General features: G+C 42.4%; 1 protein-coding gene across 2 annotated transcripts in view; it reads right to left on the reverse strand.

The window, feature by feature from the left end:
• MAP4K3 (mitogen-activated protein kinase kinase kinase kinase 3) overlaps positions 1–21874 on the reverse strand; it is a 251546-nt gene that overhangs the window by 17612 nt on the left and 212060 nt on the right. For both annotated transcript variants that reach the window (XM_038761656.1, XM_038761585.1), the window contains 7 exons: positions 19012–19096; positions 18329–18408; positions 16870–16930; positions 16653–16770; positions 10149–10207; positions 4474–4577; positions 958–1129 (listed from right to left, as the gene is read on the reverse strand). In XM_038761656.1, the coding sequence (XP_038617584.1) occupies positions 958–1129; positions 4474–4577; positions 10149–10207; positions 16653–16770; positions 16870–16930; positions 18329–18408; positions 19012–19096 (679 nt within the window). The remainder of the gene's footprint in view (positions 1–957; positions 1130–4473; positions 4578–10148; positions 10208–16652; positions 16771–16869; positions 16931–18328; positions 18409–19011; positions 19097–21874) is intronic.

The following is a 21874-nucleotide window of genomic DNA, read 5'->3' on the forward strand; positions in this document are numbered from 1 at the left end:
ACATGCGTCTGTGAAATCTCAAGTCACTAACTTCTCTTTGGAGGTACAGATGAGGTCCCCTCATCTGTAAAATGGGGATTAAGACTGTGAGCCCCCTGTGGGACAGAGACTGTGTCCAAACCCATTACCTTGTATCTACCCCAGTGCTTAGTACAGTGTTTGGCACATAGTAAGCACTTAATAATAATAATCAATCGTATTTATCAATGTTGCCAACTTGTACTTCCCAAGAGCTTAGTACAGTGCTCTGCACACAGTAAGCGCTCAATAAATACGATTGATTGATTGATTGATCAATCGTATTTATCGAGTGCTTACTGTGTGCAGAACACTGTACTAAGCGCTTGGGAAGTACAAGTTGGGAACATATAGAGATGGCCCCTACCCAACAGTGGGTAATAATGATGGCATTTGTTAAGCGCTTACAATGTGCAGAGCACTGTTCTAAGCGCTGGAGAGGTTACAAGGTGATCAGGTTGTCCCACGTGGGGCTCACAATCTTAATCCCCATTTTCCAGATGAGGTAACTAAGGCTCAGAGAAGTTAAGTGACTTGCCCAAGGTCACACAGCAGACATGTGACAGAGCCAGGATTCGAACCCCTGACCCCCGACTCCCAAGCCTGAGCTCTTTCCACTGAGCCACGCTGCCTCTCTTAACACATACCACAATTATTATTATTATTACTATTATTATCTGATGGAACAAAATTGTGTTCACGACAAATAACATCCTCACCAGAATCATAAGGGCAAATGAAGTTCTTTGAGAAAGGAACGAAAAAAAGGGAAAAGATCTCAAAGAGGGCCCTGATATTTATATCCAAATAGCTTTCGCTATACAATGTAACAAGAATTCAAATTAGCTACGATTCACGTACAGTATGTCATTACCTTGAGAATCTAGTTATTTATCTAGCAAACAAATCTTAGATTTCAACTGAAAAGATGGCACCAACCTGACTCTGTAAACCAGGAAGAGGTAGAATTTGGGTTGACCGTCTCAAACCGAACCACTTGGTTGAAGTCTCTTCCTCTAGCGACGCCGACACACACTAAAGGATAATCCTGTTCGGGAACTACCAGCATTTCAAACATCCTAAGTGGACAAGGTATAGGAAAGTCTATGTGCTAGAGAGAGAAGCAAAAATCCCATTAAACAAAGGAAAAGGCAACGCGATTCAGAATGTGTAAAGTGAAACGCCGTCATTTTCATGAGCTACGGAGTATATATACAGTAGATGGTGGTCTACAATTATGCTAACCACACTACCAAAGAACAAGGAGTACTCGTAGTTCTCTCACAGCATGTGTTTCCATTACACAACTTAGATAGCACTCGACGGCGGCTTTAGGGAACATATGTTTGTACATATTTATTACTCTATTCATTTTACTTGTACATATCTATTCTATTCATTTATTTTGTTAGTATGTTTGGTTTTGTTCTCTGTCTCCCCCTTTTAGACTGTGAGCCCACTGTTGGGTAGGGACTGTCTCTATATGTTGCCAACTTGCACTTCCCAAGCGCATAGTACAGTGCTCTGCACACAGTAAGCGCTCAATAAATACGATTGATTGATTGATTGACGAGAAAGAAGCAGCGTGGCTCAGTGGAAAGAGCCCGGGCTTGGGAGTCAGAGGTCATGGGTTCTAATCCCAACTCACACAGTACCCAGTAAGCACATAGTAAGCGCTCAATAAATACAAATGATTGATTGATTGATTGATTCCTTTCCTGGGAATGCACGTCTTTCTGGATATAATAGCACAGCACGGAGTTGGGGAAAAAAAAGGTTGCATACATGTGCATGGCAAATGATGCTGGCATACGCTGAACGTTTACTGTGTGCAGAGCACTGTACTAAGTGGTTAGGAGTCTGATTGTTCCTTAAAACAGGGTTCTAAAAGTGCCAACCCCAGAATTATAGTAGAGTTGGGGCGTGTTTCTTGAATCGACAGAAAATGGTGAGAGTCCTGAAACGTTTGCCTCTTAAAAGGTTTATGCACATTTTCCCAGGACATATAGAAACTCTGTATGCCAGACAGACTAGTAAGATATTCTTGATATATGGGCCCATATGAGAGGGCATTAAATCTTCGAAGAGCTGGGAAGGTGTTACTTCCAATATGGGCCACAAATTCAGAGCCTGTCCTGTACCGGTTTCTGCTAGTGACAAGCTAATGCTAGCTTTGGCAATGCCAAACAAGTACGTTTTTAATAAAGATAATGATGAGCGTGGTATTTGTTAAGCGCTTATTATGTGCCAGGCACTTTAATAATAATAATAATAATAATGATAGCATTTATTAAGCACTTACTATGTGCAAAGCACTGTTTTAAGCGCTGGAGAACTTACAAGGTGATCAGGTTGTCCCACACGGGGCTCACAGTCTTAATCCCCATTTGAGGTAAGTGAAGCACAAAGAAGTCAAGTGACTTTACGAAGCACTGGGGTATATACGAGCAAATTGGGTTGGCCACAGTCCCTGTCACACATGGGGCTCACAGTCTTAATCCCCATTTTACAGATGAGGGCACTGAGGCATAGAGAAGTTAAGAGACTGGCCCAAGGTCTCACACCAGATGAGTGGTGGAGTCAGGATCAGAACTCAGGTCCTTCTGGCTCCCGGGCCTGGGCTCTAACCACAAGGCAACACGGCCTCTCTAAACTAGGTGTCGTTGGAAGATTCATGTAATGTTGCCCTATGTGCCTCTCAAAGAGGACGGCTTCGTGCAAGAAGCAGCGTGGCTCAGTGGAAAGAGCCCGTGCTTTGGAGTCAGAGGTCACGGGTTCAAATCCCAGCTCTGCCACTTGTCAGCTGTGTGACTTTGGGTAAGTCACTTAACTTCTCTGTGCCTCAGTTCCCTCATCTGGAAAATGGGGACTAAGACTGTGAGCCCCCCGTGGGGCAACTTGATCACCCTGTAACCTCCCCAGCGCTTACAACAATGCTTTGCACATAGTACGTGCTTAATAAATGCCATTATTATTATTATTATTATTATTAATTGCTGATGCTGTAAGCGTCCTGTCTCAAATGGGGACCTAGGTTTGGCTTGGGTTTTGTGTCATTCATCCATTCAATCGCATTTTTGGAGCACTTACTGTGTGCGGGGCACTTGTACTAAGCGCTTGGGAGAGTACGTTACAACAGTAAACAGACACTTTCCCTGTCCGCAATGTGCTTACAGTCTATGGTGGATCCCATCTAGCCCTGGGGGTTCAGGTCTTTCCAGGCTCTGCAAGGCTTTGAATAGAGTCCCAAAACAAGTGAACTCATCATCTTCATGGGACATTTGCCTTAATAATTATTTTGTATTGGCTGAGAGAGCCGAGAAAATGCTTTTTTAGAGTACAAGTGACATTACAGTAATTTCCCGTCCGTACATATACTAACAGAGGTTAAGCACGGCACTCAACCTGAAGTAATACACTTTGGACTCATCTAAAATTAGTATTAACTTTACCATTCTAGGTGTAATGAATGAAATCCACTAATCTAATACCTAATGTAGACAAAATGCAGAAGCACTTAACGAAAGTCAAAAAAGGGCCAAATTCTAACTGAGATTTTCTTAATTTGTTCAGTTTAAAGTCATTTTACATTCTATGATGCTTTTCTTAATGTCAAAGTCATTGAACAGCTACTTATAATTTGAACATAAACACTTCATATACTGAAGTTTATTACGTAATAATAAGATTTCAATTAAGAGAAAGTTCACATTTCAACCTCCATAGTTGGTTGGAACAAATGCAAGATGCCACCTGACTCCTACCCTGACCCATTTCTACAGAGGCATCGTGAAACCTTTACTAAAATGTTGAACAAAATAGATTTTCTATTGTAATTTTCTCTAGGATCTGCCTAATTTGTGTTCTGTATAAACACCTGAATGCGCAGCCTAAACATAAACTCCGATGTTCTGGTGATGGCATTTCTACGTGGCATAAAAAGGGTACGCTGGAGGTATTTGGGTACTCTTGTTTTTTGTTTTTTTTAACAAAGCATCCTTTCCTGTGGTGGTCTTGCGGATGACATCGACTTGGCAGATACACCAATTTGAACCCAAATACAACGGATAATACGTACATAGGTATTACTTGCATAATTCTCATAAAATTTCAATATAAACAGATTATAAACAATATAAACAGTTTCAATTTTGTTTCTACTTGATAAATACAGTGGCCTTGAAGAAAGGCATTCTGGACTGTCACCCAATTAGCCAGAGCGTGAACTGGCCCTGAGCACAAATACAGGAAAAAAATAGTCTCTTCCTAGAGCCAAAACACCATTTGAAAAATTGAGAGTGGTATTTTGTAGATCATCTGCAATGACTAACAGATATAATCTTGAAAAACAAGTTTGAGGGAAAGTGGTACAATGAATCTTAATTGATGAAAATTGGATAATCAGTATTTTTTTGTGCCTTGTAACACTGGTGCATAATGGTGTGTAATGCTTACCTTAATTAACATGAATTTCTGCATTGGTTCAACCCATTCTAATAGAACAATGCTTGACTGAAGTGCCCCACAAAGGTATTTGTGGCCTGTGTAGGGATTTCTCACTGCAAGAAAGAAAAATGCTCCATTTATTTTATGATAATCAACACGGTTGGCTTTTTTGTAACAGACTTACATTGGTGAGGTACCTAACTCGTGGTTGAGTTTGATGCTCAGGACTTTCCCCATCCTGTAACTGGGTTGTTTTTGACACATTGCCAAGTGTGTTAATTTTGTAGGAACACTTATCCTAACTTGCTTAGGTGCCCCAATATAATTTAGTATTATCTGTAAATTTGATGACCTTACCCTCAATTTATTTTACTAGGTCACTAATAAGTTATTGATCCCTCTCAACGGGCCCTACCAAGTTGAAATCAAGCCACAATAACTGTTCTTTGGGCAGACCCTCATCACTCAGGAGTATTTATTGAGCGCTTCCTCGGCTTAGAACACAACACTAAGTGCTTAAGAGAGTAAAAGAGAGTTAGCAGACATAGTAATAATAATTATGGTATATCTTAAGCACTTATTGTGTGCCAAGCATTGTACTAAGCACTGGGGTGGATACAAGCAAACTGGGTTGGACGTAGTCCCTGTCCCACATGGGGCTCCCAATCTCAATCTCCATTTTATTCATTCATTCATTCAATCGTATTTATTGAGCGCTTACTGTGAGCAGAGCACTGTACTAAGCGCTTGAGAAGTACAAGCTGGCAGCATATAGAGACGGTCCCTACCCAACAGTAGGCTCACAGTCTAGAAGGGGGAGACAGAGAACAAAACAAAACATATTAACAAAATAAAATAGAGTAAATACATACAAATAAAATAGAGTAATAAATATATCTGTATAAATATGTACAAACATAAATATATATATATCTGTATAAATATGTACAAACATAAATATATATATGAGGTAACTGAGGCCCAGAGAAGTGAAGTGACTTGCCCAAGGTCACAAAGTAGGCAAGCGGTGAAGCCAGAATTATTATTTTTATTATTATTATTTTTATTATGGTATTTGTTAAGTGCTTAATTATGTACCAGGCACTGTACTAAGCTCTGGGGTGGATACAAGCAGATCAAGTTAGACACAGTCCCTGTCCCACGTAGGGCTCACAGCCTCATTCCCCATTTTCCAGATGAGGGAACTGAGGCCCAGAGAAGTGAAGTGACTTGCCCAAGGTCACACAGCAGACTAGTGGCAGAGCCGGGATTAGAACCCATGACCTTCTGTCTCCCAGGCCCGTGTTCTACTCACATAATAATTACAGTATTTGATGATGATGATGATGGTATTTGTTAAGCGCTTATTATGTGTCAAGCACTGTTCTAAGTACTGGGGGGGGGGGATACAAGGTAATCAGGTTGTGCCACGTGGGGCTCACAGTCTTAAAACCCCGTTTTACAGATGAGGTAACTGAGGCCCAGAGAAGTGGAAGTGACTTGCCCAAGGTCACACGGCTGACAAGTGGAGAAGCGGGATTAGAACTCATGACCTCTGACTCGCAAGCCCGGGCTCTTGTCACTAAGCCACGATGCTAGCTGCTTACTATGTGCCAGGAACTATACTAAGGGCTGGAGTAGATACAAGGTAATCAGGTTGGACACGGTCCCTGCCCCACATGGGGCTCACAGTCTCAACCCCATTTTACAGATGAGACAACAGAGGCACAGAGAAGTTAAGTGACTTGCCCAAGGCCACGGAGCAGACAAGGGATGATGATGATGGCATTTGTTAAGCGCTTACTATGTGCACTGCTCTAAGCGCAGGGGGATACAAGGTGATCAGGTTGTCCCACGCGGGGCTCACAGTCTCAATCCTCATTTTACAGATGAGGGAACTGAGGATCAGAGAAGTTAAGTGACTTGCCCAAGGTCACACAGCAGACATGTGGCAGAGCTGGGATTCGAACCCATGACCTCTGACTCCCAAGCCTGGGCTCTTTCCACAGAGAGGCGGGACTAGAACCCAGGTCCCTCTGACTCTCAGGCCCGTGCTCTATCCATTAGGCCACCCTGCTTCTTGATCCCTGTCCTCAAGTTTACAACGTAGTGGGGAAGACGGACACTAAAATAAATTATAGGTAGGAGGAAGCAGTATGGAGTGTACAGATCAACCAATCAATCGTATTTATTGAGCGCTTACTGTGTGCACAGCACTGTACTAAGCGCTTGGGAAGTACAAGTTGGCAACATATAGAGACGTCCCTACCCAACATTGGGCTCACAGTCTAGAAGGGGGATGTGCATATTATGTTGCCAACTTGTACTTCCCAAGTGCTTAGTACAGTGCTCTGCACACAGTAAGCGCTCAATAAATACGATTGACTGACTGACTGAATGAATGAATATAAATACAACAGGGAGTTGGAGTGCCTAAGTGCTAAGGTGTCGTAAAAGCAGCGTGGCCCAGTGGAAAGAGCCCTGGCTTGGGAGTCAGAGGTCATGTGTTCTAATCCCGGCTCCACCGCTTGTCAGCTGTGTGACTTTGGGCAAGTCACTTCACTTCTCTGGGCCTCAGTTCCCTCATCTGGAAAATGGGGATTAAGGCTGTGAGCCCCCAGTGGGGCAACCTGACCACCTTGTATCCACCCCAGTGCTCAGAACAGTGCTTTGCACATAGTAAGCACTTAACAAATACCATCATTATCATTATACAAGTGCTGAAGTAACCTTTGGGGGAAGGGGATTTAAGATGCGATGAGAGACTAATAACAGTTTGCTCAAGACAATGCTTTCCTGGTTTGTTGAAGAAAAGGTCTTCTGTGATGAAATCAAAAGTCTTACTTTAGACTAGATAAATTATCCCCACTCTAGTCTATATGGCCTCTCACTCTATCAAAAAAGAAAATTAAATAGGTCAGGGTTAACAATCAGTCAACGATAATAATAAGGATGGCATTTATTAAGCGCTTACCATGTGAAAAGCACTGTTCTAAGCACTGGGGAGGTTACAAGTTCATCAGATTGTCCCACGGGGGACTCACAGTCTTAATCCCCATTTTACAGATGAGGTAACTGAGGCATAGAGAAGTTAAGTGTCTTGCCCAAAGTCACAAAGCTGACAATTGGCGGAGCAGGGATTTGAACCCATGATCTCTGACTCCAAAGCCCGGGCTCTTTCACTAGGAGGAGGAGGAGGAGTAGTAGTAGTAGTAGTAGTAGTAGTACTACTACTACTACCACCACCACCACTACTACTTCTACTACTACTACTTCTACCACCACCACCACCACCACCACTACTTCTACTACTACTACTACTACTGGTATTGGTTAAGCGCTTACTATGTGCCAAGCACTATTCTAAGCGCTGGGGTACATAAAAAGTAATCCAGATGTTCCATGTGGGGCTCACAGTCTTAATCCCCATTTCACAGACAAGGTAACTGAGGAACAGAGAAGTGAAGTGACTTGCCCAGAGTATTGAGCACTTACTGTGGGTTCTGCCCTGTATTAAGTGTTTGGGAAAGTACAATAGAGTCTGTAGAAATGCTCCCTGACTTCAGGAATTTATAATCTAGTGGGGGAGACGTATTATATTATACATAGGGGCAGCTAAATCAATCAATCATATTTATTGAGCGCTTACTGTGTGCAGAGCACTGGACTAAGCGCTTGGGAAGTACAAGTTGGCAACATATAGAGACAGGCCCTACCCAACAGTGGGCTCACAGTCTAGAAGGGGGAGACAGAGAACAAAACCAAATATACTAACAAAATAAATAGAATAGATAGGTACAAGTAAAATAAATAAATAAGGTAATAAATATGTAAAAGCTAAAGAGTATAAGGATACATACATATGTGCTGTGGGGTGCGATGATGATCAAAGTGCTTAGGAGGTAATGGCTTCAGTGCATAGGCGATTGCGGAAAGGAAGGAAAATAAGTCAGGGAGATGAAAGTTGTCAGGAAAGGCAGAAGGGCTTTCGAGGTGATGGTCCGTCAGATACGAATGGGAAGGGGGCTCGAAGCAGGAGGAAGGGTGAGATCAAGCGCTTAGTACAGTGCTCTGCACATAGTAAGCGCTCAATAAATACAATTGATGATGATCAAGGGGTTGATGGTGAGAGAGATGAGACGAAGCATACTAGATAGATTGGTGTTAGGAAGACTTAAGGGTGCAGGTTGGCTCAGTGGAAAGAGAACGGGCTTTGGAGCCAGAGGTCAGGGGTTCAAATCCCAGCTCCACCAGTTGTCAACTGTGTGACTTTGGGCAAGTCACTTAACTTCTCTGTGCCTCAGTTACCTCATCTGTAAAATGGGGATTAAGACTGTGAACCCCCTGTGGGGCAACCTAAATCACCTAGTACCCTCCCCAGCACTTAGAACAGTGCTTTGCACATAGTAAGCGCTTAATAAATGCCATGATGATGATGATGATGATGATGATTATTATTATTATTATTAAGGGTGCAGGTTGGGTTGCAGTGGGAGAGGAGTGAGGCTAGGCAACAGGGAAAGAACTGATTGAGTGCCCTGAAGCCAATGGTGAGGAGTTCCTGCTGGATGCACTCACGGATGGGTGACCTTTGGAAATTTCTGAGGAGTGGAGGGACGTGGATGGAACAACGTTTTAGAAAAACGACACGGTCAGCAGAGTTAAGAACGGGCTGAAGAGGGGAGAGGCTGGAAGCAGGGACGTCAGCTAGGAGGCTGATGCAGTATCATCAAAGCAGAACCCTCCCTCCAACTCTATTTATCTTGTTAATGATGTGCATCTAGCTTTACTTCTATTTCCTTCTTTACTTCTATTTATTCTGACGACTTGACACCTGTCCACATGTTTTGTTTTGTTGACTGTCTCCCCCTTCTAGACTGTGAGCCCGTTGTTAGGTAGGGACCGTCTCTATATGTTGCCGACTTGTACTTCCCAAGCGCTTAGTCCAGTGCTCTGCACACAGTAAGCGCTCAATAAATGCGACTGAATGAATGAATGAATGAATAAGTGCATGGACCAACAAGGGAGCGGTTTGGAGAGGAATGGGCAGATTCTAGAAGAATTTCATCTTCATAAACAACAGAAATTTTAATGACTGAGTAAAGAGTACCAATTGTTTTTATTGTAGCCTACACTCGAGTTACCAGTCACATCTCTTACTAGCCTACTTTGTGCTATTCATTCATTCATTCGATCGTATTTATTGAGCGCTTACTGTGTGCAGAGCACTGGACTAAGCGCTTGGGAAGTGCTATGGAATTCTTGTCAGAGCAGAGAATTTCTTTCTCTCAATCCCCTTTCTGCCTCTACCCTGAGAATCAGTAGTAGTAGCCATTACTGAGAACCTACTGTGTCTCTTAAGTACTTCGAAAACATTCGGCAGTATTATACATAATCACTGCCCTAGGAGGGCTTACAAGCTAAAGGGAAACAGGTAAAGAAGTGGTGATATGACCGGTAAAAGCATTGGCAATGAAGCTGACTTTAAGTAAACCTCTGGGCTCTTCAGGGGTGTTTTCAGGGCAGAAGGCAGGCTAAATTTAGCATAACTGCAATGCTTGGTATGAAGAGGAATCTATACATTTGGAGATCCAGGAATTTAACTGTACCCTGTCACCTGTGAGGGCCTGGAATTACTAATTTCCAAATTTGATCTAGACCAATTCTCTGATTGTTGTACTTACCAACACAACACTTCTGACACCATTTGGTTTCAGGGATTTTGGCAGATACGGCAAACTTCCTGAAAGACAGATAAATACACGGAGATGGCGTCAAGGTATTTATGCCTTAATAATAATGAAGACGATGGAATCTGTTAAGTGCTTACTATGCAACAAGCACTGTTCTAAGTGCTGGGGTAGATACAAGCTGATCAGGTTGACCCAGTGCCTGTCCCACATGGGGCTCACAGGCCTTATCCCCACTTTCCAGATGAGGTAACTGAGGCACAGACAGAGACGGGAAGTGGCTTGCCCAGGGTCACACAGCAAACAAGCGACGGAGCCGGGATTAGAGCCCAGGTCCTTGTAACTTCCAGGCCTGTGCTCTAACCACTAGGCCACGTTGCCTGCCTGTCTTCTTTCCCCTCTCAGTGAAATCTGATTTAGTCTTCTGGTTAGGAGCTGGGCTAGAGGGAATTTGGAACAAATTTTAGCTGTGTTACCTCAAAAAACTTACTGAATTCTCCCGGCTATTTACACACAGCAATGGCCAATACCACTGATTAAGCCCTAACACTGTGCTGAGCACCGAACGAAGCCCAGGGAAGGATCCGTGACCATTAATTCAAGAGTATTTATTGAGCGCTTATGGTGTGCACGGCACTGTACTAAGCGCTTGGGAAGGAACAATACAACAATAAACAGTGACATTCCCTGCCTACAGTGAGCTCACGGTCTTCGCGGGGGAGAAACAGACATTAGTAAACCCTGCTTACAGTGAGCTCACAGTCTTCGCGGGGGAGAAACAGACATTAATAAACCCTGCCTACAGTGAGCTCACAGTCTTCGTGGGGGAGAAACAGACATTAATAAAGATAAATACAATTACAGATATTTATCTAAGTGCTGTGGGGCTGGGAGGGAGGGGAAAGCAAAGGGAGCAAGTCAGAAGGGAGTGAGAGATGAGGAAAAGGGGGCTTAATTTTGACTCCGTCCCTGGTTTTCGAGGGGCTCATAATCTAAGACATATACCCGTGCAGAGATAAATAAGAATGATAGGCTAAACTCGGCTCCCCAAAAACAATAATACACAATACAATAATTCCCTCCCTCCACACATCCGCCAAACTAGCTCTCTTCCTCCCTTCAAAGCCCTACTAAGAGCTCACCTCCTCCAGGAGGCCTTCCCACACTGAGCCCCCTCCTTCCTCTCCCCCCCCAACCTACCTCCTTCCCCTCCCCACAGCATCTGTCTATATATTTGTACAGATTTATTACTCTATTTTACTTGCACACATTTACTACTTATTTTGTTAATGATGTGCATATAGCTTTAATTCTATTTGTTCTATTTTGATACCTGTTGACATGTTTTGTTTTGTCTGTCTCCCCCTTCTAGACTGTGAGCCCGCTGTTGGGTAGGGACCGTCTCTATATGTTGCCGACTTGGACTTCCCAAGTGTTTAGTACAGTGCTCTGCACACAGTAAGCGCTCAATAAATACGACTGAATGAATGAATGAAAATAACAAGTCATTCTTCAAACCCTCAGGCACATCAAACCTCTAAGTATCAGTCACCCAGGCCAAATTATAGCAAGCTTCCCTGCGGTCTACAGGCTCTGGAGAATTTCAGTACTGGGGAGGGGGGTGGGGGTGGCTTTGGCATTGAAGCAACCCCCCAAATCTTTCATTCAGTCGTATTTATTGAGTGCTTACTGTGTGGAGCACTGTTCTGAGCGCTTGGGAAAGTACAATACAACAATAAACGGGCACATTCCGAGCTTATAGTCTACAGTCCTAATGGAGGGAAAGGGCCAATCAGTCCGTTAATGGCATTCACTGAGTGCTTGTTATGTGTAGAGTAAGGGATGCCCTCCCTCCTCAAATATGCCAGACAATGCCTCTCAATCAATCAATCGTATTTATTGAGCGCTTACTGTGTGCAGAGCACTGTACTAAGCGCTTGGGAAGTACAAGTTGGCAACATATAGAGACAGTCCCTACCCAACAGTGGGCTCACAGTCTAAAAGACTCTCCCCGCCTTCAAAGTCTTATTGAAGGCACATCTCTTCCAAGTGGCCTTCCCACTTTTCCTCATTTCCCACACCCTTCTGCATTGCCCTCACTTCCTCCCTTTGCTCTCCCCGGCACCCCCCCAGCACTTATGTATATATCTGTAACTTTATTTATTTGTATTGATGTCTCCTTATTTGTATTGATGTCTGTCTCCCCCCCGCTAGACTGTGAGCTTAGTATGGGCAGGGATTGTCACTGTTTATTGTTGCATTGCGCTTTCCCAAGCACTTAGTACAATGCTCTGTACACAGTAAGCGCGTAATAAATTCGATTGAATGAATTAGCAGACATATTCCCTGCCCATAATGAGCTCCAGCCACATCAATCAAGCAATCAATCAATCGTATTTATTGAGCGCTTACTGTGTGCAGAGCACTGTACTAAGCGCTTGGGAAGTACAAGTTGGCAACATATAGAGAAGCCCCTACCCAACAGTGGGCTCACAGTCTCACATGCCACTAGCCACACCTTTCTCTACACGCTAAATGTCCAATTGGGGATTTTTTCTTTTAAGGTACCTGTGAAGCGCTTTCTGTGTGCCAGGCACTGTACTGAGCACTGTGGTAGATACAGGACAATCAGGTTGGACACCTATGGGGCTCACAGCCTTTATCCCCATTTTACAGACGCGGCACCTGAGGCACACACGAGTTAAGTGACTTGTCCAAGGCAACACGGCAGGCAAGTGGCGGAACCAGGATTAGAACCAAGGTCCTTCTAATTCCCAGGCCTTTGCTCTATCCGCTAGGCCACGCTGCTTCTCAGGATGACCATCTTTTCCAGAAAAAGGTGTTCCAAAATTCATAAAGCAACAGGACCTGCTTGTGAGCCCACTGTTGGGTAGGGACCGTCTCTATATGTTGCCGACTTGTGCTTCCCAAGTGCTTACTACAGTGCTATGCACACAGTAAGTGCTCAATAAATACGACTGAATGAATGAACGAATGGTGAGGCTTTAAGGAGCAGTGGTGGGGAGATGTTAAAGGTATTCAAGGTGAGTCAATACAGTAAAGTCATGAGTCATTATCCCCTAGAGTGTTAAGTTTACGAATTGGGATGCTTCAGTTTTTGCTGATGAAAATCTTGGCTCAAATGCTGCTCCAAAGCCTAAGATGCTATGCACAGAGGATGCTATATACTGAACAATTTATTCCTTCAGCAGTCCCCAAACCAATAAGGCACCGAAACAACATGAGGGGAAGCTTTATTTGAAGTCGCCTCAGAACTGTCAGAACAGAGAAGCTGCATGGCTCAGTGGAAAGAGCCCGGGCTTGGGAGTCAGAGGTCATGGGTTCAAATCCTGGCTCTGCCAATTGTCCGTTGCGTGACTTTGGGCAAGTCACTTAACATCTCACTTAACTAGCTCTCTTCCTCCCTTCAAAGCCCTACTGAGAGCTCACCTCCTCCAGGAGGCCTTCCCACACTGAGCCCCCTCCTTCCTCTCTCCCTCGTCCCCCTCCCCATGCCCCCCACGTTACCTCCTTCCCCTCCCCACAGCACCTGTATATATGGATATATGTTTGTACATATTTATTACTCTATTTATTTTACTTGTACATATTTATTTCGTTTATATGTTTTGTTTTGTTGTCTGTCTCCCCCCTCTAGACGGTGAGCCCGCTGTTGGGTAGGGATCGTCTCAATATGTTGCAAACTTGTACTTCCCAAGCGCTTAGTACAGTGCTCTGCACACAGTAAGCGCTCAATAAATACAATCGAATGAATGACTCTCTGGGCCTCAGTTACCTCATCTGTAAAATGGGGATTAAGACTGTGAGCCCCCCGTGGGACAACCTGATCTCCTTGTAACCTCCCCAGCGCTTAGAACAGTGCTTGGCACATAGTAAGTGCTTAAAAAATGCCATTAAAAAAAAACGGTCCAAGTGGCACTGCGCTACAGGTGTCACTACATATCTCTAATTTATTTATTTATATTAATGTCTGTCTCCTTTTCTAGACTGTAAGCTTGTTGTGGGAAGGAAATGTGTCTATTTATTGTTGTATTGTACTCTCCCAAGCACTTAGTACAGTGCTCTGTAACAGTAAGTGCTCAACAAATATGACTGGATTTATTCATTCATTCAATCGTATTTATTGAGCACTTACTTTGTGCAGAGCACTGTACTAAGCGCTTGGGAAGTACAAGTTGGCAACATATAGAGACGGTCCCTACTCAACAGCGGGCTCACAGTCTAGAAGGGGGAGACAGACAACAAAACAAAACATGTGGACAGGTGTCAAATCATCAGAACAAATAGAAGTAAAGCTAGAATGGATGAATGAATCAGTATATATTCACATCAGAGAGGCAGAATGGCTTAGTGGAAAGAGCACAGCCTTGGGAGTCAGAGGTCATGAGTTCGAATCCTAGCTCTGCCACTTATCAGCTGTGTGACTTTGGGCAAATAACTTCTCTATATATTCACATCAGAGAAGCAGAATGGCTTAGTGGAAAGAGCACGGCCTTGGGAGTTAGAGGTCATGAGTTCGAATCCTAGCTCTGCCACTTATCAGCTGTGTGACTTTGGGCAAATAACTTCTCTGTGCCTCAGTTACCTCTCATTTGGAAAATGGGGATTAAGACTGTGAGCCCCACGTGGGACAACCTGATAACGCTGTATCTAATCCAACTCTTAAAACAGTGCTCGGCACACAGTAAGCGCTTCATTCATTCATTCATGCAATCGTATTTATTGAGCGCTTACTGTGTGCAGAGCACTGGATTAAGCGCTTGGGAAGTACAAGTTGGCAACATATAGAGACGGTCCCTACCCAACAGTGTGTTCACAGTCTAGAAGGGGGAGACAGAGAACAAAACAAAACACATTAACAAAATAAAATAAATAGAATAAATATGTACAAATAAAATAGAGTAATAAATACATCCAAACACATATACATATATACAGGTGCTGTGGGGAGGGGAAGGAGGTAAGGCGGGGGGAATGGAGGCGGGGAGGAGGGGGAGAGGAAGGAGGGAAACAAATACCTTAACAAATACCATCATTATTACTATTATTCATACAAGGCTGGGCTGTCTGGCTTCGCTGGAATGTTATTCAACCCCAGGTCAATTTGGAACTACAGTCGTTGCCAGATTTTTGCCAAGATTTTATGACATTATAAAAACCACAGTTTTTAAAGGATTAAATAGGGTTCTTCACTGATAGTTCTGCAATGACATTGTACACTGACAAATACTAATGACACCGTTTTCTAGGAGCAATATAAAGCAAATATTTCATCATCTATAATGGTTCCTTCAAAACCTCAATTTGTGCACCTTGCTTACACAAAGGAATCTTTTTTAATAACAAAGAAAGGATCAATTTCTATGTTAAAAGCTGCTGTAGAATGGAAATGGGTTGAAATAATGAAGAGAGAAAGTAATGCCCCTAGGGGCTAACAATATGTTCGGAAGGCATTAGAGACTGTATGAGGAAATGTAATTTTCTACAATTCTTTTAGGAAAATAGGTAAATACCTGGAAAACTATTAACTGGAAAAAAAAAGGAAAGGGAGTAAGGAAATAGGAAATGAGAAACAAGAGGAGAAGGGAAACAAATGAAAAGGTACTATGAGACTGAACAGATATGGAAAAGGAGATGGGCAGAAGAAAGGGAAAAAATGCTGCTAATAATAATAATGGCATTTATTAAGCGCTTACTATGTGCAAAGCACTGTTCTAAGCGCTGGGGAGGTTACAAGGTGATCAGGTTGTCCCACGGGGGGCTCACAGTCTTAATCCCCATTTTACAGATGAGGTAACCGAGGCCCAGAGAAGTGAAGGGACTTGCCCAAAGTCACACAGCTGACAAGTGGCAGAGCCGGCATTTGAACCCATGACCTCTGACTCCAAAGCCCGGGCTCTTTCCACTGAGCCACGCTGCTTCTCATGGAGACTGTCCTCCTAATCCATTAAGGACTTGATCAGTTCCGTTACTGCTACTGTTACTGCTTGATTAGTAGTAGCCCAAAATTTGTCTTATAAAATTTCGCCCCCTCCCCATATCTCCCCCTTCCCCAAGATGAGAACATTGAGCTCTATGTTTTCTTAGAAAAAGATGAAAGTCTTCATCTTTATATTCCTCATACAGTCTCTAACGCCTTCCGAACGTATTGTTAGCCCCTAGTGGCATTACTTTCTCTCTTCATTATTTCAACCCATTTCCATTCTACGGCAACTTATAACATAGAAATTGATCCTTTCTTTGATATTGAAAAAGATTCCTTTGTGTAAGCAAGGTGCACAAATTGAGGTTTTGAAGGAACCATTACAGATGATGAAATATTTGCTTTATATTGCTCCTAGACTTTATATTCCTCCTTATATTGCTCCCATCCAACAAAATTCAAAATGTCATTTCCCCTGGCCCAGGAAAAGAGACCTTGAAAAGTTGTTGGTTTTGGGGTTTTTTTTTCCTTTCTTTCTAAGGGTATATAATTACCTTGGGAGAATTCTGTCGGGGAGTTTATGTGCTGGAATTGCAACAGGTAACCTTTGCATTTGTCTTGCATAATCAAACAGCCCTGGTAAATTATGAGAATAAAGCTGGGATGCTTTACCTGGGGGAAAAGAAAATACATATAAAATAAAATTTTAAATACTTTTATTTTTGGATATCATCTTAACATTTATTATCTAAGTGTGAGAAAATCTCTTACCAGAAATTGAGAGCAAGCAATTATTCATTACATATAACCAGGTACATCTTCGGGGAAACAGCTGGTAAGAAACAGTGGCAAAGTTTATAAAGGACAATAAGCAACATTATGAAAACAAAACAAAACAGAGAAACAAAAACCAGAACACCACTCCCCTCCCCCTGAAAAAAAATAACACACTAAAGTCACTCCTCAATTAGCCTTGAGAAAATTAGTCAAGCGTATTTTCCACAGCAGGTAGTAAAACTCTCGCCAAACTTCCCTCTCACTGACGTACTCACAGTGAGACTGTGAGCCGGCGAGAAGCAGGGACCATGTCTAATTCTCCCCTGTTTAGTCTCACCCAATAGTAATAATTAGTAATTATGGCATTTGTTAAGCGCTTACTATGTGCCAAGCACGGTTCTTAGCACTGGGGTAGACAAAACGTAATCAGGTTGTCCCACACAGGGCTCTCGGTCTTCATCTCCGTTTTACAGATGAGGTAACACGCTCAGACAAGTCAAGTGGCTTGCCCAAGGTCACACAGTTGACAAGTGGCGGAGCCGGGATTAGAAGCTATGTCTTCTGACACCCAAGCCCGGGCTCTTTCTACTAAGCCCGGGCTCTTTCCACTAAGCCACATGCTGTCCACACAATAACTGTTAAATAAAGGCTATTACTATGGCAACCTTGATTTAACCTTCATTCATTCATTCACTCAATCATATTGATTGAGCGCTTACTGTGTGCAGAGCACTGGACTAAGCGCTTGAGAAGTACAAATTGGCCATTCATTCATTCAATTCAATTCAAGAGAAGCAGCGTGGCTCAGTGGAAAGAGCATGGGCTTTGGAGTCAGTGGTTGTGGGTTCAAATCCAGGCTCTGCCAATTGTCAGCTGTGTGTCCTTGGGCAAGTCACTTAACTTCTCTGGGCTTCAGTTCCCTCATCTGTAAAATGGGGGTTGACTGGGAGCCCCCCGTGGGACAACCTGATCACCTTGTAACCCCCCAGCGCTTAGAACAGTGCTTGGCACATAGTAAGCGCTTAATAAATCCCATCATCATCATTTAAGAGAAACTTTCTTCTCAGGCAAGGTCTGGGGACACTTCCATAGGGGGACCAAGCTGTTTCCTACGTTCTGGACCACTCTCTGCTCTATTACTCTTGATAATGTGGGTCCTCAAACAGTGTATGACTATGCCCAGTACTATAAAAAGGAAATCAGGACATAACCCACATCCTGCAAGAGTCCTGTAGAAAGCTAAACCTGCTACTTGTACCTGGTGCTGATATCTACTGAATGTGTCAATTTGCAATTAACTGACAAATAATAATAATAATAATAATAATAATGTTGGTATTTGTTAAGCGCTTACTATGTGCAAGGCACTGTTCTAAGCGCTGGGGTACATACAGGGTAATCAAATGGATTCACCAAGGAAGAGCTGTGATTACATTTCTGAAAACCTCATTACCTGTTCCATTGATGTTTCATGCAGTTCATTAAGATTCAAGGTGTAAATTCCTTCCTCTGCACCGAATATCAAGTACTGATCTAAAATATGACAAAATCAGAAAAATTCTGCTTTTCAGACCTATAGTCATTCACTCATTCCATCGTATTTATTGAGCGCTTACTGTGTGCACAGCACTGTACTAAGCGCTTGGGAAGTACAAGTTGGCAACATATAGAGATGGTCCCTATCCAACAACGGGCTCACAGTCTCGATATAAGACATGTATAAATATATACACAACTATAAATGTTTCTGTTTTTCTCTTTGAAAAGAAAAAGGTGTGTTAAGTTTTTATTTAAGAAATGTATAAGTTATCTTATTTTAACTCAATCCTCCAGCTGCATCTAGCACCTAGATTCCAAGAGAGGTAAAGTCAAACATTTCTACTCTTTTTATGGAGCTAACTTTCAGAAATCAGGGTTTTTAGTGATGGGTCTCAACTAAACCATGATGGTACATAAAAATGAAGGAACATAATTTACTTTCTTCCAGAAGGAAACAGTTGCATAATGAATATTCAGTTTCTTTTAAACACTTATAAAATGAATGCCATTTACTCGTTTCATCGTCCCAATTTCAGTACCTTTTACCGGCTACTCAGAAGCTTTGCAAGTAAAGAGCAAATTCACACTGAAGAATACCTCTTGTATCAGGGTTGATCCACGATGTCGCACAGTGAATTTTTAAGGGACAACCATTGAAGACTTTTGAAAAGCAAGCCCCCATCTGGAAAAATCAAATGGAACCAGTGTCAAAGTGATCAACAGTAGTTTATTTCTCATTTCCTGGCTTGACTGTTCTGTGAGCCTCCTCACCCATTTCCCTGTCTCCATTCTCTCATCTATTCTTTACTCAACTGCCCGGGCTATCGTTCTAACACCCTATGTTCCCATTCCTCAAAAACATCCCTGATTCCTGACTTTAAGAGAGTCATTTGGCTCTCTCCCACTTTGGCACAGTGGATAAAGCACAGGCCAGGGGGGTCACAAGGTTATGGCTTCTAATTCTGGCTGTGCCACTTGTCTGCCGTGTGACCTCCGGCAAGTCGCTTCACTTCTCCGTGGCTCAGTTACCTCATCTGTAAAATGGGGGTTGAGATTGTGAACCCCCCGTGGGACCCCGATTTGCTTGCATCCACCCCAGCGTACAGCACAGTGCCTGGCACATAGTAAGCACTTAATACCAGAATTATTATTAACCTTCTTCTCCCCACTCCGTTCCAGCTCAAACTCTGCTTCTCTCAAGTTAACCCACTCACTATGTCTCGTTCTCACAACCCACCTCTACTTGAATCCCCACTAGTACTTGATTAGTATGTCTGCTCCACCTAAGCACTTAAATACTCTCAATCTCCTGTAGCTCTTTTGTACATATTACATACTCTATCACTTACACACTAATTTATGTCACATGTCCCCTTCCATTTTTCCTCCAATCTCTGATTTATTTTAGTCTGTCTCTCCTGCTAGACCTTAAACCCCCTGGGAGCAGGGATTTGTTATTTATTATTTGTAATTTATTATTATTATTATGAACCCAATTATCTTGTATAGCTGGGCCTCAGTTGCCTAATCTTTAAAATGGGATTAAGATTATGAGCCCTCTGTGGGACAGGGACCCATTGTAAAATGGGGATTAAGACTGTGAGCCCTTTGTGGGACAACCCGATCACCTTGTAACCTCCCCAGCACTTAGAACAGTGCTTTGCACATAGTAAGCACTTAATAAATGCCATTATTATTATTATTAGTCGCTAATAATTCTATTCTACTCTCCTTAGTATAGTGCTCTATAAATACTACCGATTGCCTCTACGTTAATGTTACAAAAGTCACTTCAATTCAAAACTAGAACATCCTAAACGTTTTTGCCATTTCCCAACTTTTTTAAACAACTGGATATATCAAATGACAACTGTTGTGGATTATGGCCAAATTTAGCCTGGGAAGGGACTGATCCAATGTGACTGAGAATGAGGGAGGGAAAAACAAAATCAGTCCAATTTTGTTTATCCCCTCTGACTTGCTCCAGAAACAGCAAACTTTAGTGTTTACAGGAGAACCACTTATTATTTACCCTTGAGGAAAACATTACATACTCTTCCTGCTCTAAATTATGTTCAACAGAGAAGTAAAAAAGAGGCACAGGAGAAATTCATTTTCACGATCCCACCAGTTAAAGGCTTTCCTATAGGCTTATAAAAATACACTATCACAGATTTTCCTGTATAAAACACTCTACTGATTTTTTTCCTTTGAAAAACTGTATTGTGATGGTTTTAAAATTTATTTTTCAAATGTACTTATATGTGTTATTTTGGGCAATGAAAATTATTATTTCTGATGAGCAGTACCTCTTACGTAAAGTTTCTTAATGGCTTTAGAGAGTCTTAGAGAGTCCAGTTCAGTTTTTAAAATCTCTGCTACACCCTACCTTGCTAGCCTACCAACTAAGCAGTCCGTTGATAGGAACAATGCATCCTGAGAGGGTAAAGAAAAATACTGAGGTTTCTGCCTCCTGGGGAGAGGATGGGCTAGTTTTAAAAAAAAAGTTATGGGCAAATACACTTTTGAACCTAATGACCAGGATGGGCTACATTAAAACCACCACCCTTGGACACAGTATGTATTACATTATAGAATATACATTCTCTTCATTTCAGAAATGGTAACATGCTGAGAAAAACAGAAATGGCAGTTCAGGCTCTTTTATTTTACATTCGTTATTAAAGAAATAACCACGGGAAAGCAAAAAGATGTTCGAAGGTTTAATCAAAATTTATACTGCACACACACACACACACACACACATGCACGCACACACACACACAGCCACTAACAAATATTTCCAAGGTATTGTGTCAAAAGTGCAACTGGTAATACTATTAGTAGAAGGAAAAGAATTACAAACAAATCATTCACACTTCACAATATTACATACTTCCCAATTCCAATAACTGCACCTGCCTACTTGTTTTGTTTTGTTGTCTGTCTCCCCCTTCTAGACTGTGAGTCTGTTGTTGGGTAGGGACCGTCTCTATCTGTTGCCGAATTGTACTTTCCAAGCGCTTAGTACAGTGCTCTGCAAACAGTAAGTGCTCAATGAATACGATTGAATGAATTAATTCTGATGGGGCGTATCAAAATTCCTACATAAAACATCCCCTGGCTTTGGAAACAAGATTAATGAAGTGATTACGGAGTTCACGACCTCTTTTACAACTAGGGAATTAAGGGATCTTACTTTAAATCAGTGTTACATTCAAGCAAAGATCCAGTCTTTCAAGTTATGGTGCTTTGAATGACCAGACTAAAAATGCTTAAAGTTTGCTTTCCATTCTCTTTCCACTCTCACTTATGTAATCTGAGTTGAGTTCTTCACCAATTTTGTTACTACTGGTCAACTTCTAATTGATCTGGTGGTTATAGCACAATCGCCACTCCCCAAGTATTTACAGGCAGTCAAAGATTTGAGAAATTATAAGTTATGACACACGCTGCTTAG

This window comes from Tachyglossus aculeatus, chromosome 1 (assembly GCF_015852505.1).
Source record: "Tachyglossus aculeatus isolate mTacAcu1 chromosome 1, mTacAcu1.pri, whole genome shotgun sequence".
NCBI classification, from domain to species: domain Eukaryota; kingdom Metazoa; phylum Chordata; class Mammalia; order Monotremata; family Tachyglossidae; genus Tachyglossus; species Tachyglossus aculeatus.